This window comes from Castor canadensis, chromosome 8 (genome assembly GCF_047511655.1).
Source record: "Castor canadensis chromosome 8, mCasCan1.hap1v2, whole genome shotgun sequence".
NCBI classification, from domain to species: Eukaryota; Metazoa; Chordata; class Mammalia; order Rodentia; family Castoridae; genus Castor; species Castor canadensis.
Genome location: NC_133393.1, coordinates 126,884,396 through 126,897,753, shown reverse-complemented (window position 1 = coordinate 126,897,753; position 13,358 = coordinate 126,884,396). Strand labels below are relative to the sequence as shown.

General features: G+C 36.1%; 1 protein-coding gene across 3 annotated transcripts in view; it reads left to right on the top strand.

Annotated features, from left to right (window-relative positions):
- Kitlg (KIT ligand) overlaps positions 1–13,358 on the top strand; it is a 79,428-nt gene that overhangs the window by 30,747 nt on the left and 35,323 nt on the right. For all 3 annotated transcript variants that reach the window (XM_020162337.2, XM_074084088.1, XM_074084087.1), the window contains exons 2-3: positions 755–868; positions 11,817–11,879. In XM_020162337.2, coding sequence (XP_020017926.1) covers positions 755–868; positions 11,817–11,879 — 177 coding nt within the window. The remainder of the gene's footprint in view (positions 1–754; positions 869–11,816; positions 11,880–13,358) is intronic.

Genomic DNA, 13,358 nt, shown 5'->3' with positions numbered 1-13,358 from the left:
CAGATGTTTAGGTTCTTAAAATTCTGAAAAATACACAAATAAGGAAAAATAAGACATGCATAAAAATAACTATAATTCATTGTAGAGAGTGTTATTTTTCACAGAGAGGGGTGTGTGTGTATGTGTGTGTGATTTCTTCCTGCTTAAGGTTCAAAAATATCTTCTTGTTGGCTAAGAAAGTATTTTTCCTTATTAAATGACTCAAAAACTGATTTCATACAATAATTCTTTTGCTGCCTCAGAAATTAGGTTAAATTCTGCTTTAGATCTAAAAATACACCTCATTTTCTAGCCTTAGCTTGGTGTGCTGTTGCAGACAATTAGATTAAAGCCCCACTCAGGAGTTATGCCGCTACTTGCCAAACAGCCTGCACTCCAAATAGAGAGAGGTTTCTTTTGGTGCCTTAAGGTACGAATCTTACACATTCTCTAGTTTTCAGAAGGTATCCTAAGTGATAATTCCTTCACATGTTCTTACAAGTTCATTCCTAATTGCCATTAGGAAATTGGCTATAGAAAGCTTTCAACACAAGTTAACAGTAATGTCATTGAAAGAGTAATTCAAACAAGATTTTTAACTGGGAGTTTTATTTTTTGGTTTTTGTTTTTCTAGTTTGGTGAGAGTAGATTGATCCTTTAGCATATAGAAATATAGTAGGTTGGCTCTTTCCACATAAGGCATAAGATGTTAATAATTTGCATGATTATAGATTTTAACTGATGGACACCAAGAAATGTTTCTGTTTTTGTTTAGACTTGGATTATCACTTGCATTCATCTTCAACTGCTCCTCTTCAATCCTCTCGTCAAAACTGAAGAGATCTGCGGGAATCCCGTGACTGATAATGTAAAAGACATCACAAAATTGGTAAGTAGGGAATGCCTTTCAGTAGCTGAAACTCTTTGTTGTGATTGTTGGTTAGAGGCTTATGTTTCTGCTGTCCTAAACTTGTATTTTTCTAAGACAAGGAAAGAAATCATGGGGTTATTCTAAAGGGTTTCTAGAGAGTAGATAAGGAGATATTTATGGCTTAGAGAATTTGTTAATAAAGTTGACCCATCATACACCACTTCAGCGACTTTGTTTCTTTGTTGGTCTTGTCCGTCAGTCACAGGCAGTGAAAGGCCCTGGAGAGGTCGATGTGTGCAAATATGCCACACCAGCTCGCTCCCCATTGTCTGCTGAGTGGGCTTCTCTGTGGTCTGTCCTCTCTACACACCTTCCTATTCTTCTAATAGGCTTCACAACAGGACATCTGAGGTATCCATCTCCTCTTTCTGTCACATGTGTGTGCGGAGGGGGTTGCTCCCTCAGTGAATGAAGTATTTATTGCCTAAATGTGGAACAAACTCATGTCCACATTTGTCACATTGTAGCTCTTCCCTCAGCAAAAGCCATTTTGCACTGGTGCCCCATGGTCACTGCCAGCTTCCTGCCTAGCTTCTCTCCATGCTTCTTTTAAAACTCAAACCCGAGAGCATAACCCATCTGAAGTGCATTCTTCCCAATTCTCGTGACCTAGGCGAGATTGTACATACTCATCTGGACTATAGTGTGATTTCAAGATGAACGAAGTTTGAGAAGCATTTTTGTAAATTTCTTGTTCAAAATAGTTTCTCAGTTATTTGTATATTGACTAGAGAATATAGGTGATGCTAGAATAGGGAAGAAATGAGACTTGTCATGTTGAAAGAAGAAAGGAGAATATACTCGTTGAGGTAATTCTATATGGAATGGAGGGGACTGTATCTTCCCTGCTTTTGATGTACATTCCTAGTTTAAATGCTTTATTTAGGGTTCATCACAGAACTTGAAAATAGAAGTTTAATTTTGTAGTTGAAGTAGCCTCAATACAGAATTAGAAAAGTACAGCTAACACACTCAGAGAGAGAGAGAGAGAAAGAGAGAGACAGACAGACAGACACCATTTATGCAGATTTCTTAGGACACCCCGACAGTCAAGGTTTAAAAGCATTCTTTGTTTAGTGTGCACAAAGGCCTGGGTTTGATCCCCAGCAATGAAAAAAATAGACAGGTAAATAAACATAAAAACATTCTTGGTGAAGCAGCTAACTTTGTATCCTTATGCTTTACTTGGAAGTCTGGTGAACAAAGCAGTAGTTTTGCTTACTGTACACTCAGCTAGGTGTTGAGAGAAGGGATGGGGTTGAGGGGAAGTATTTTTTGGAAATGTAGAGCATGATCCTTTTCCTCAAGAAAAACCATCTTTTTAGTTTATGACCAAAAAAGCAGTACTAAAAAGATAATATGTGTTCAGATTATAAGTTCTTTATATCTGTGTATATCAGTAGAAGGTGTTCATGAAATTACTATTTTATTTATTTGTTTTAACCCAGGGCCTTGTGCATTCTACATTCTAAGTAAGTGCTTTACCACTAAGATATATCCTCAGTCCAAAATTCAAGTATTAGTCTGCATTTTTTTTTTTTTTTTGGAGGTACTGGGGTTGAACTCAGCTTTATGCTTGCTAGGCAGGCATTCTACCACTTGAGTCATACCTCTAGCCTTCTTTTAATTTTTTTTTTTTTTTTGAGACAGGGTCTTGCCATGTTACCAGGGTTGGTTGGCATTCACTGTTGCCCAGGCTGACCTCCAACTCACAGAGTTCTGGGATTACAGTTGAACACTATCACACCCAACTAGATGAGCTATTATGTCAAAAGTTTAGAGATCAAAATGTGTCTTAACCCTAATTTAGTCATAGCTCTTATTAAGACTAGTTATATATTCACTATATAGATTTATAAGAATGTCAGATTATTACAAACTTCAAAGTATGCTTAAAGTAGGTCACTGAGAAATTGCCACTCTAGTTGTGCTGCTTGTGTAACCATAGGCACTGAGAATGGGTTGGGAGACTTGCACTGGCCTTAGAGAGCAAAAGAGGCATGGTTGGAGGATTATGGTATCTCTAACCACAGACTGAGCATCCACGATTGACATGATATTTAAAAAAAAAATTAGTCAGGTGTAGTGGCTCCTGCCTGTAATTCTAGCTACTTGGGAGGATCATGGTTCAAGGCCAGCCCAGGCAAATGGTTTAAGAGATACAACCTCCAAAATAACCAGAGTAAAAGGGACTGGAGGCATGGCTCAAGTGATGGAGTGACTGCTTTGTAAGCACAAAACCCTGAGTTCAAACCCTACTCCCACCAAAATAAAGAAACATTACTTGTAGGTGTTATTTTTGAAGTGTTAAAGGAATATGACTTAATAAGCATAAATTCCTGTGAAATGTCAAACCTATGTTTTGAAATGGCACAGATAGGCATTGTAAGCACCTTCCAAGATTTTCTGTTCTTGCCTTTAACCATCTGCTTATTATCATCCTGTTACCTTTCATTAATATGATGGCAAGACATATTAATAAGGCAAGAAAGAAGAAATTATCAGAAAGGAATATTATTAATATTGACAGTAAAATAATATAATTCCCCCACTTTAAGGGCAAATGTCAAATCACTAAACTGAGAAAAAATGGTTTTCCACTGCCCAGCACTTGACTTGGAGAAAAAATATTGATTCCAAGAGTTGTTCTATGTAAAGTTAATGTATTTTCTTTGGATAACATATTTAAATAAGACACTTGAAAACAAGTCCAGTTAATAAAAAGTCAGACTCAGAAGATCACTTGTAATTGACTAAAGACCTGCATAATTCATAGCCTGTATTTTGTAGAGGAGGAAATAGAAAAGTATAACATGATCTCAGAGCTCAGGGCTTTCATAATCTTGTTTGGGAGATAAGCATTCTAAATAAAAATATGAATTGTATCAATAACATCATAATAACAAAACATAAGTAATGGCCTTTAAAACATTTCGTAGTACAACATAGGATCCAACCTGGGTTAAATGAATGAATTTTGGAATCTGGCAGATGCATAGTTTAAATCCCAGCTCTTTGCCCTTGGCTAAGTAACTACCTTTCTAAATATCAGTTCCTACTTCTCAATTTTGTGGTACAAATTAAGTAAGAAAAAGTATATATGAATATGTTTTACTGGTTACTATCACATAATCCTTGTGCCTCAGTTTCCTCAAAAGTTGTAATAGATTAATAGTACTTAATGTTTTAGAATGACTGAAAATAAAAGAGTGCCTGGAATATATACTAAGTGCCTTTAAATCTTAGCCATTTATACTGTTGGTGGTATTTGTAGAATAAGAGGATACTGGAGCTGGAAGGGAAGTTAGAGACAGCAAAGTATTTTATAAATAAATAAGGAAACTGATACCAAAGAGTGGTGAAACCCAGCTCCTGGTATTACTAGGGCTGTGTCTTCAGAAGCAGTGGTTTTCAAACTGACTCTTGGAGCCCAGGAAGCCCTTTTGCTTTTGTTTATGTAGCTGAGTTTCCAAATAAGACTTGGCTTGAAAAAAGACTCAATGGAGCTTATGAAAGGGTACTTGAATGCCACTGCTTTAACCAGAGAACCATCCAATCATATTCTCTCAGAGAGCTTATCTGAGGTAGGGCAAGGAGGGTAGCCCTGCAGAAATACTGAATCTCTGCTTGGGGAGGTGAGGAGTAGAAACCTTCATGCTTCAGACTAGGTTCGCACAAGATAATTTGCTTAGAAGTTCTAAGACTGCCTGGGTCATAATGCTTGTAGTGGTTTTGTCATCATTACTTATGTTTGAAAAAGAAGCTAGGTGTCCCTATTCTAACTCATTCACTTCATTAATTCAAACAGTACAAGTTTTATAGAGCTGGACAATCACAACATTTCTCTAAAATATGGTGAGACAAATCATCTTGAGAGAAGTGAGGACCTCTGGGTTTCCTGGATGACCATGCATAAATTACCAAACCTTTGTGGGATTCAGTTTCATGATTTTTGAAATGAAGAACCTGGACATGATCAATAGTTCTTTACCCAGGACTCATGCATTTCAAATGCTTGCATGTGGAACATGTGCCTTATGTCATTTATGTCTGTTTCTGAGGAGAGAGTATGTAGCTTTCATCACTTCTCAGAGAAGTCTGTCATCTCCAAAGAAGAGAAGACCCTTTTAGTTAGAGAATTTTGGAAGCCCTTTCAGCCTTAGGTTCTTTTATTCCATAATGATATTTCTGTAGGTCACACTTCTAGGAATAAATCAGTATGCCTCCTCCAAAGGAGATTGTATAGAATAGGAGTAATGTTGGTTTATTTTATATGAGGAGAGAAAGTGAGCTGACAGTATGTCTTTGCCTTGTACTTGCAGTAATGTTCCCCAGTAACTTTCTTTGTATTCTCTACCAGTTCTGCCCTTGCATTAGGTGGAGACTCGCCCTATGCCCACAAACCTTAAGTTTGTTCTCGTTGGAGTGAATTCCATGTCACAGAAGCTCATGATTTACGGCTTTATATATCTTTTAAAATTTCTTCTTGGACACTTTGTGCTGCCCCTATGGTTCCCGTGGTTTTTATTTGAAATCCTTCTGGCATGTTGACTTAGCATAATAGTTCATCTATTTACAGAACATTTTGCCTTGTTTCTAAAAAATGTTGCAAGACTTGTTTTAAATGGCAAACTCAGATCTACCTAGGGAAAAAGTCAAGTATCTAGGAAGAGGATGAATAAAACTTTAAAAACTTTCACCTATCGGTAACCAGGGTATAGCTTTTAATACTTGTCAGTGTTCATGTAAGGAGGAAGCCAAATATTGAAGTAGTTCAAATTAGTTTTCCTCATTTGTTCTCCCTACTCTTCCTTTCATTTCTGGTGTTTTCCTTTATTTCAGGAAATTTAATTAAATGTGATATATTTCAGGAAATTTAATTAAATGTGATATTCTTGCTTTTTAAGAATACCTTTATCTTTAAATATCTGAAGTGTCTTTCTCAGTATTTTTTAAGGTAGATGGCTGTCCCATCCCCATCTTGCAAAGGTGAAAATCACTCTCTTTTCAAGGTCAGTCCACACATCAGTAGGATGGAATTGAAACAAAGGAGTTCATGGTTTTCCTGGTCTCATGACAGATCCTTACCTTAAATTGTTACAGTAATGCATGACTCTTGGAGATGAACATAAGAGGTCATAAATCTATCCTCAGATAACAAGTTTGCACACTTTGAATGAATAGTTTTGATTAATTCTGATTTTAATTTTCTTCAAACAGTATTTTTTTTAATTTGAATTACCTATATATTTAAAGTGAAGGCTTGGAGTCTCTGAATTTCTCCGTTTGTAGATTAATTAGAAGCTTTTCTTCAAATGATCTTTGCATGATTTCTTTTTAAAAAAAGAGGTCTCACATAAGGATGTTTGACCTTTGAGAGTGATAGTTTGAAGATGAATAGCTTTAAAAGTTTGGTTTTTTATTAGTTTGTAATATTTAGCATTCTAATGTCTGTTCCTATAGTCAGTAGACATTTATTTATTTAAAGCTAAATTTTGGACTTGCAGTATTTAAAGAAAGGGCAGAATGTATTAAAAGTAATATTTATAAAAAATGTCTAGTTTGCATCCAAGTACCACACAGAATATGTTGATAGATTATCTGCTGTAGTTTCCACAACTCTATGGGATAATTACCTTTACCGCTAGTTCCTTGTTTGGGAGGCTGGAATCTAGGATGAGCAACCTGACCATGGTTACCTGGAAAATGGAAAGTTGGGTACAGGGTTGAACCCAACCCTCTTGTTGCACAAGAGCCCAGTTCATAATATATAATGCCTGCCCAGTAGTTTGAGATGAAAGCTTCAACTTGTGAATTATCATGGTAGTGTATTGAATTTTATTACCTGAGTAGCAATCATCTTGAATCTTCATAATGAAGAAGTTCAGTTAGTGCTGCTTAAGTGGAGTCATCATGTGTGCATACACGCTTTTGTCTGTTTTCTGTTGCTAATAACATAGAACCATAAACTAAGCATAATGAGATTAATTTTGGCTCTGAGTTCAGGTCTAACATTGACAGACCACACCTCAGTGTCTTGTGGTAGAGTCACGAGGCGGTGCAATGTATCACATGGTGAGATATGGGGATCGGGGTTGAGATCATGTCAAATTGGCTTTTGTAGAAGATTCACCCTTGAGATAACCCATTAATTGCAGGAATAGATTAATCTGTTTATGAGAGGAAAATCCTAAATACCTCTTAAAGGTTCTACTTGGTCATACCTCTTTATATATCATAATGGGGGATTAAATTTCAGCATGAGTTTTGGACGAGACAAAGCATATTCATATAACATTTGAAATAGACCAAATGTTTTTAATCTCTTGAATTTAAAGGAAACAAGGAAGAAGATGGTCTAGAAAAGTCTCCTGAGTATCCCAAATTTGTCTTTTTTTTTTTTTTTTTTGTGGTGCTGGGGTTTGAACTCAAACCCCAACTGCCTTATGCTTGACAGGCAGGCACTTTTTAAAATTTTTGAGTTATCATTTTTTAAAAAGAGAAGAAAAAACACCCAGAGACTTTTGAAAACTAAAGGAAATTGACCTTCTTATTTAGATTTTTTTAGTAGGTATTAGTGGGAGGTAATTTATCAAAAGAAATAAAAAGACATTTTCCTGAGTTAATTCTGAAGGCTGAATAACCAACATTATAATAAGCTGCTGTACCTGAGTGAACTAACTATGATATTTAGATAGATTTAGTTTTTTCTCTGTATAGGCATGGTTCTTACACTTTGCTGGATTTGATGAGACTAAAAGCATGGATGCCTTTTCCAGAAAGGTTCAGCTACGTATAATATTTCCTATAGTGTCAAGGGAGTCATGAGTCACTACTGTACTTTGAGTCCTCCCTTGGAGACAACTGAGACTTGTAAGGGTCTTGCCACAAATGTCAAGCACTGCTGATCTCATGAGATTTATGGATGTCAATGACATTTGAATGAGGAGACCCAAAGATCTTAGATCAGTGACCTAGAGAGGGAATTAAGTATTCTGACTTTGAGTTCTTTTCTCCTGAGTCCATATACCTGCAGGGTATGGTATGCAGTCAGTACTAGTTTGACTTGCCAAGATTTTTTTCTTGGCTGAGTATCCATGATTTCCAAATGCAGTTCTCCTATGCAATTTTTTCCAGTGTCACTGAGTATGGTCAGCCCTCAGAACATCCCTTGAAGATAGCAAACAGAGCCTTATTGTAAATTTAGCCCATCGGCAAATAACTTGTTTTTAAATTTTATGCATTTTATAAAATGTGGCATAATACTGATGTCCTTGAACTCCAGATCAAAGATTGAAAATTTTGGCTTTTGGTAAAATTTCCATCAGTTTATTTCACTTTTCTCTCTCAACTTATTTTAGTAAAATAGATTGATTTTCAAAATATGGAGTATTATTTACCTAGCTATTTAAACCTGACAACAGGGTACCCCTCCCTGGAATCTAGACTGGTTCACATTTTTCTAGAGACTGTAAAAATATTTAACACAGTCAGAACTTTTCTAGTAGTCTTCTAACCTCTGTCTGTCTCTATTCTTTCCTCATTCCAGTCTGTCCTTCCAGACTAATCCTCCTGAATTTACTGTCATGTTCTTTCCCTGATTGCCACATTCAGTACTTCACCACAGATTTTAGGAGAAAGTTAAACCAGACTGAATCTTTAGTAATTATCTAGTTCCCCTCTTTATTTTACAGACAAAGAATAGAAGGTCCAGAGAGATAACACGATGTGCCAAAGGCCAAAGTGACTTGTAAGGTCTTGTAGTAGACCTGTTCCTGCTAAACCTTGTTGCCTCCCATTTGACTCCCAAAGCCCAGCATTCAGGATTTGGCTTTCCTGGCATATTTCTTACATTTTATCTGTCTGTTCTTGCTAATACACCACTCTGTTGTATTTAATATTCAGACAAACTCAGACCTACTCACACCATGCCCAAGCACTTAGTAGTTCACATGAGTTATTTGGTCCTTATAAAAACCGTTATCTCAGTTCTACTATAATTCCCACTTTCATACATCTGGAAATGAAAGCTAAAATAGTTGAATTAACTTGCTCAAAACCTGAGTTAACAGGTGGCAGGGACAGGATCCAACCTAAAGCAGTCTATCTCTAGAAACTGTGCTGCCCCAATATCAAACTCAGTGCCTTTGAGGAACATTTACACTGCAGGCCAAAGACTCCCTCTACTCTATAAAATGTTCCACAGTGATCAATATGCATCAGAGCCACTGAATTTTTCACAAGGTTATTTGTGTTTTCTGAATGCTATTCAACATATTATAAGTGCTTAGAAATTTATATAATAGTTCTTGAAGTGACTGTAACTACCCACAACTTGACTTTTTAAGTTCTCTTCAAAATAAAATTGGAAAGAAACCGATGAAAGCCAGGAAGGTGGTAAAGTGGAGACTGCTCTGAAGCTTGGTTTACAGAGCACCGGCACAAAGCCAGGGTTTGCTTCCTACCTCCAATAGCTATCCTGATACCTGTGACCTTGGAGATGCCAGCTAACCTCTCTGAGCCTCCTTCCCTGTCCTCATTTATAAATGGGCTTAATAAAATATGTCTCAGGGGATTGTGGTAGAGACTATATTTGAAAAATTATAAACTGAAAAACAGTTTTCAAAAATACTATCATTTTTAGTCTCACTAGAAATCCAGTAAGTCAGCTCAATGTAGAAATCCATCCTCCAGTTGATACGAGGGGAAATTTCAGTGTCCTGGTCAGAGAACTTCTTGTAAACTTTATTTGATTTCTTTGACCAATTTAAATTACCTATAATATGATGTTGGGCGGAATGTCCCTTACATTTTCTTTCCTCTTTAGATACCTACTTTGATCTTATGTTTTATAAATACTAATTAAACTGATTCTATATTTATATTTTTTAAATAATTTAAATTATGCTTAAGAATAGTCTAAATTGTTAAGCAGCTTGTGTTCACAATACCTGCCATTTCTTGCTGCATTTTTCCTTGTGGAATGGCTTTAATTTTTACATAGTTGGTTCATAATGAGATATTTTGTGACTGCTCAGGTTCATATTCCATCTTTTACTCCTACAAAGGTGTCCACTGTGTCTTTTCCACCAGGACTTATGTAAAATGGCTAAGTCTTTTTTGCTTTTCAAAGATGAGATAAAGATTCAGAAGATATAAAGAATTATGGGAGCATGGTGGGATGATTGAGAGGAAGAAAGTTAAGCTTGAAGAACAAGTGAGTTAAGCCCTACAATAAGTGAAAAACAACACCTTCTGTAGCAGCCCAGATGTGTTTCCAATAGGCAGTGAGGGTTCTGTCTTATTGGGAATGACATAAAGAGGAGTAACAGTGGAGACTTGCAAGGAGAAAGTACCCAGGACAAATGTCCAGAAAGTATATGAAAATGTGAACCACAGCCACAAGGCAGAAGAGGCTTTCCTGTCACAGGAACTAGAATTCTAGTCCAGAGTTAACATGTGGTGGCCATGTGACCTTATACAAGTTACTTAACCTCTTTGAGCCTCAGATTCATCACCTGTTAAATAGAGATGCTGTGTCAGAGGGATCTGAGGATTGGATGTGACAAACATCTTATGCCCTCCATAAGCACAGTGCCTAGCACACAGAAAAGATTTGATGAATATTAGCTGCTTTTACTCATCAAGTGAATTGAAGAAGGAGCAGCCAGATAAGATGTGTCAGCTCAAGTCTGAGATGAGAGTGAAGTGGTACCACTGGAAGGAGGATGGTGGGTGTACAGGGTGACAAGTTACTACCTTGGGTCCCCTCTGACTATGCAACCTTTGCCTGAAGTCTTTTCTTACTAAGTTGTCCTCAGATTCTAAAAGCTATTGGCAAGACTAAGAAGCAATATATGACTTGTGTTATGGAATGCTTGAAAGAGATGATCTAGTCTTACAAACATGCATATGATCTCAGCCTTCCATAGGAAAAAATGAAGTTTTTAGGGAAAAAAAATGAAGAGGTTATTTGCTTTGAAATCATTTGTCTCTCAGTAAATACATCTTAATGGATGAAATATTCATGATGTGACACAGTAATGTGACTATTAAGTGATTATTTGATAATAACTATATCTCCATGTTATAAATGAGAGAAACCAAGGAACAAAGAGTTTAGATTGGTTCCAAATTCTGTGATTCCAAATATGTTACTTATTCACTTAGGCCAAAATGACTTGTGAGTATGTTCAACATTTCTTAAAAAGCTTTTAAAAGAAGGTAGGCAAATATTTGAGGCATCTCAAGTGTCCATTCCAAGGTAAGTGGATTAAGTTATATCAAAAAACTCAATCATTCTAAATTAAGTTACAAAGCATTTGCATCTTATAAATAGCTTTGTTCTTTTGAAGTTTCACTGACTTTTCTTAGGATCTACATAGATTAGTAGTTCTCCATCTTGCTCTTGTGTCAGGAGCATTGGAGGCTGTGCTAAGTAAGATTCAAGAATGCACCTTTCTAGCAGGTTCCCTGTTCATGCTGATATGTCACTTTGAGGTATGTACTTTGAGAATCACTGACAAGAAAAGCATACATTATTACAAATTCTATGCAGAAGCAAGTTGGAAAATAGTCCCAGAGGGGAATTCCAAGACTACAGATGGAGGTTGAAATTCATGTCATGTTTCCAAACCTGAGTATGTTATACTTAGCCAACCATAATTGAATTTGGCATTCAAAAGTTTTGTATTATTGAGCTGGGGGCATGGCTCAAATAAAATTCATGCCTGGCAAGTGCAAGGCACTGAGTTCAAACACTAATATCTCCAAAAGTGTTTTGTGTTATCATTTACTTTGCTTTTAGGAGGTTCCCTTTGACTACAAAGGGAAATAGAGGATAAATTATTATAGTTGATGTGTATGAATTTTCTCAAGGAGTTCTTTTTTGTTGTTGTTTCTGTAGGTGGCAAATCTTCCAAAAGACTATATGATAACCCTCAACTATGTCACCGGGATGGATGTTTTGGTATGTAAACCGAACATTTCTGAGTTTCATTTTAGTAGCTGATAGAAGAGATGGGGCCAGTCATACCAAGATAGGAAATTATCTGCACTTTAGGATTTTGCCAGTTGTCAAGGTTTAAAGAAGATATTTTTGGAATTTGATTTGCAAAGTCTTTTTTTTCTTTCCTTCTCCTCAAGCAAATTAATCAATGAGCATGTTAGTACATATGTCTTAGACCTGTACTCCCAAAGGAAATGAAGTCATCATCCTTACACCTAGCTGTGGATTTCTTTTTTCCCTGAGCATCTCTCAAAAAGGCTTGAGTATAAGATTTTATTGTTTTTACCTGAAAAGTTCTCATATAAGTTTCCCTTCTTTCCTATTTAAGGACACAAACATTATATTTCTGAACTTACTAGTGGTGCAATAGATTCTTTGAACTTGATAATGTACACATGTGGTTATGGTTATAAACACTATTCTACTACTAAAACTGAGAAATTTTAATTATTTTTGTCATTACATATTGTCAAAGTTCATACATTAATATTTCAATCTTAAAGAATACCGTATGTGTACACCCAGCACAGTTTAATCAAACCTTACCATTGTAATATTTGCTTCAAATATATTCACTAACAATGAAACATTATAACTAAAGCCTCACGTATGCTCCTTTCCTATCTCCATTACTCCCCACTTTGTTTCCTAGTGGCAACAATTATTCTGAGTTAGAAGTTTTCATTTCAGTGCCTGTTTTCAGGTGTTGGGCTGTGGACAGCATCCACTGGTGCTGTGCAGAACAAAAGGATGCACAGTAACCCTGCATGCTCTTATACTTTCACTGCAAAGAATGCATTCATGTATAAGATGTCAAGATTTCACATATTTATAAGTGTACTGTTAATGTTATTATACTATATACCAGGGTGCATCTTGCTTATATTTTCCAGCATGCTACATGTTGTTCCATGTTAATTTATTTTAACTGTTGTGTTCTTAGAGTACCTTTAAAATCACCTGGGTTGCTCTCTTTTTTGCAATTCTCATCTTTCCATAATTTATCAGGTATCTATTAAATATTGACTTTGTATAGGTTGTTTAAGGTTTTGGGTAATTTTTGTGGATTGGTTGATCAAAATTATTACCAATTTAAGCAATCACTATGTACTTTAAAAGGCCCTTCAAAGACTACAAAAGGTTTTCATTTCAATTTTGTTTCAAGAGACTGTTCATGGCTGTTTGTTTTACTTAGTCAGCATTTTAGCAAGAACTACCTAAAGTTCTTTAGAACTCTTTAGAACATGTATCTTCATATTAGTTATCCTCAAGCCTAGGTCAGTGTCTGTCCTACAGAGGTAGGCATAATGCTCTGGAAATAGAGATATAAAATTAAAGCAACCTGAAAGTAAATTAATCCAGTCATTTGATCACTGACTCAGGAAGTGTTAGGGATCCAACACTTTGCCAGGACACTTTAAGGCTATTTGCCTTACAAGT